The sequence below is a fragment of the Crinia signifera genome, chromosome 8, assembly GCF_055691185.1.
Source record: "Crinia signifera chromosome 8, ASM5569118v1, whole genome shotgun sequence".
NCBI lineage: Eukaryota > Metazoa > Chordata > Amphibia > Anura > Myobatrachidae > Crinia > Crinia signifera.
In genome coordinates, this window is record NC_139224.1 from 156,736,369 (window position 1) to 156,739,463 (window position 3,095).

Here is a 3,095-nt window from a genome sequence, read left to right on the forward strand (position 1 = left end):
TCAGTACATTCTTCTATATGTTGTCCCTTTCTGGGTTAGCTGTGCCTGTAGGTATTACCTGATATGGAAGTTTTACCCTACCCAGGTGGAGATATATCAAGCTTTGGAGAGAGGGAATGTGGAAATGTTGTCCAAATCCACCAATCCGCTTCTGTCAATTCTACTAAAGTCTATGAAATGCCTGAAGCTGATTGGTTATTTTGGGAAACTTCTCCACTTCATCCCTCTACAATGCTTGGTACATCTCCCTTCCTGAGTTGAGAATTTGGGGGGAATTCAGTCTTGCACTTTATGACTGCAAGATCTCACTCAAAAGTGTTCACGATCCCATAGGGTAGAGAGCAGTTTTGGGTGAACAGGAGGGCTAAATGGGATGGCAATTGGCTTTCCCCTATGAGACCTCTAATTTCTGAGTGTCTTAAACTCACTTTCATTTCTCTCTTCTACTACCAGCGATGGCATCATCTGATCTGAGACAGGAGCTGAACTGTTCCATCTGCCTGAACATTTATACAGATCCTGTCACCCTGAGATGTGGACACAGCTTCTGCTGGGCCTGTGTTGATCGTCTGCTGGATACACAGGAGGGGACTACAGTATTTTCCTGTCCAGAATGCAGAGCAGAGTATCTGGATCGTCCTGCACTAGAGATAAACAGAAAGCTCTGCAATATTGCAGAATGTGTACGCTCTATTCTAGAGGAGGGAACTGGGATGTTCTGCACTTATTGTGTCCACTCTCAAGTACCTGTTCTTAAAATCTGTCTGAAATGTGAAGCTTCTCTCTGTGAAATACATTGGAGGACACACAACAAGTCAGCAGAACATGTCTTGGTTGATCCCACCACTTCCTTGGAGAAGAGAACATGTTCCCTCCATAAAGAGATCTTGAAGTATTTCTGCACTGAGGACAATGTCTGTATCTGTGTGTCCTGCAGTTTGGCCGGAGAGCATCGGGGGCACGTGGTGGAGATGCTGGGTGAGGCCTCTGAGAAGAAGAAGGAGAAACTGAGAAATGTTCTGCAGAAACTGACCAGAAAAAGAGATGAGACTGAGAAAAGTATCCAGAGTCTGCAGAAACGCAGGAGACAAAATCCGAAAAAAGCAGCTGGTTTAACAGAGACAGTCACTGCCCTGTTTAGAGACCTCAAGAGACAGCTGGATGACCTAGAGAAGAGCGTGCTGAATGAGATCTCTAGGCAGGAAGAGAGTGTTTCACTCTCAGTCTCCGATCTGATTCAGCAGCTGGAAATGAAGAAGGATGAGATTGCCAGGAAGATGTCTCAGATTGAGGAGCTGGGTAACATGTCTGATCCAATGACTGTCTTACAGGAACCAGACACAGGTGACTTGTCTGATACAGAGGAGCCATGTTGTATGACTGATCCAATGACTATTAACCAAAAACAGGTGGAGGAAGAGGGGGGCACTAAGAAGGAGGAGGGAGATACTGAGAAGAATGAAGAGGCGGTCATTGAGAAGTTGAATAGAGAGGAAAGTGGAAGACCTAATGAGCATGCCAATAAAGTAGGGGACCTGGATGTGGGTCTTATATCAATGAAATTACTAATATTATCTGATATAATAACAGGAATAAATGTATGTTTCTATGTGCAGGCATCAGAAGACCTATCACTGGATGCAAACACAGCAGGTAATAATATAGTTATCTCAGAAGACATGAAAACTGTATACACGTCTTCAATAGAACAGAGTCAGCCAGAGACAGCAGAGAGATTCTGGGATTATCCTCAGGTGTTAAGCACCAGGGGGTTCTCCTCAGGGCGACATTATTGGGATGTGGACGTCGGTAACGCAGACACCTGGCGTGTGGGGATGTGTTATCCCAGTGCAGACAGGAGAGGGGAGCAGTCACAAATGGGATATAATAACAAGTCTTGGTGCTTGGATAGGACTTCTGATGAGGAGCATTCAGTGATACATGATGGTGAGACGATCCCGTTACCTGTCAGTGATTCCTATGATAGAGTGAGGATTTATTTGGATTATGAGGCAGGACAGATGTCCTTTTTTTCTATGACCTTTTATTCTGTGTGTGACATGATCAGACACTTACACACCTACACTGCCACCTTCACTGAGCCCCTTCATGCTGTATTAGGTGAATGGGAAAGGGAATCTGTACAGAAATATGAGAGGAGACTGGAGCTGGTGGGAGGGGAATCTGATTGGTCGCATTACATAATATGATGCAGTGGATACAGATGTTTATATGTATATACAGACAGTGAGTCTGGTGCAGGGAATTGGTGTATAATTGTGTAGGCACTGCAAGTTGTGTATTCAGTGTTACAGTAGTTGTGTGTCATGTCCAATGTTATCTGTTCTATTACTGACAGGGCAAATATGTATCAGTCATACAGTCATGTGTATTAAACAGCATAATATTTATATGTAACTCTATAGTTATGAGTATTCTTCAGTTATTTATTAGTGATGTAACTAATAAAGGTTCTGAAATGTTTCTGGTATCTTGCATTATTTGACTGGAGAATATAGGCTGTATTGGATGGGACTTTACCATCCTTGCTGCCATGTGCCTGCATCATCGGGGGCAGCACTGCAGGTGGGGAAGGTGTGTTGTGCAGAGCCATAAAGCTATCTAACATTTGTGGGCTGCATGCAAAACCAGCCAGTATTTACCCTGCACAGAACAAATATAAATGTTCTTGCTCCCCCTGCAGGGCAACATGGTTTCTTCCAGACACAAAGTTACTTTATGTTTTTGCTTTCTGTATACCCCTTTCACATCGCACCTCGGACCCTGGTAATTACTGGGTTGATGATGTGACGACTCGGGTCGAGGTGTGGCGCTAGAGCTTACTACCCAGGTCATCCTTTTTATAATGGGCGGACCTGGGTTTAACGTGAAAGCATCGGCCCGGGTTGGTTCTGGAATGGACCCGACATCAAGATCCCAGGTCCAACCCGGCATTGCCATGTGAAAGGGGTTTCACAAACATGAATCAGGCCCTTACTGTTATATGGTGGCTGGAGAGATGCAGGGGAAGCAGTATACACACAGGAGATATAGGGAGAGGCCCTATACTGCACTCCCTATGTAATGAGAGGTGC

General features: G+C 44.7%; 1 protein-coding gene across 1 annotated transcript; it reads left to right on the forward strand.

Annotated features, from left to right (window-relative positions):
• The first annotated feature begins 455 nt into the window (after positions 1-455).
• On the forward strand, positions 456-2,293 carry LOC146027166 (E3 ubiquitin-protein ligase TRIM39-like). The gene has a single exon (XM_083158124.1). It carries the CDS (start codon positions 456-458, stop codon positions 2,208-2,210), a length of 1,755 nt encoding a protein of 584 aa, XP_083014250.1. The 3' UTR covers positions 2,211-2,293.
• Positions 2,294-3,095: the final 802 nt, after the last annotated feature.

Excerpts from the sequence above, each read along its gene's own strand:
- LOC146027166 (XM_083158124.1), top strand. The coding sequence starts at position 456 with ATGGCATCATCTGATCTGAGACAGGAGCTGAACTGTTCCATCTGCCTG.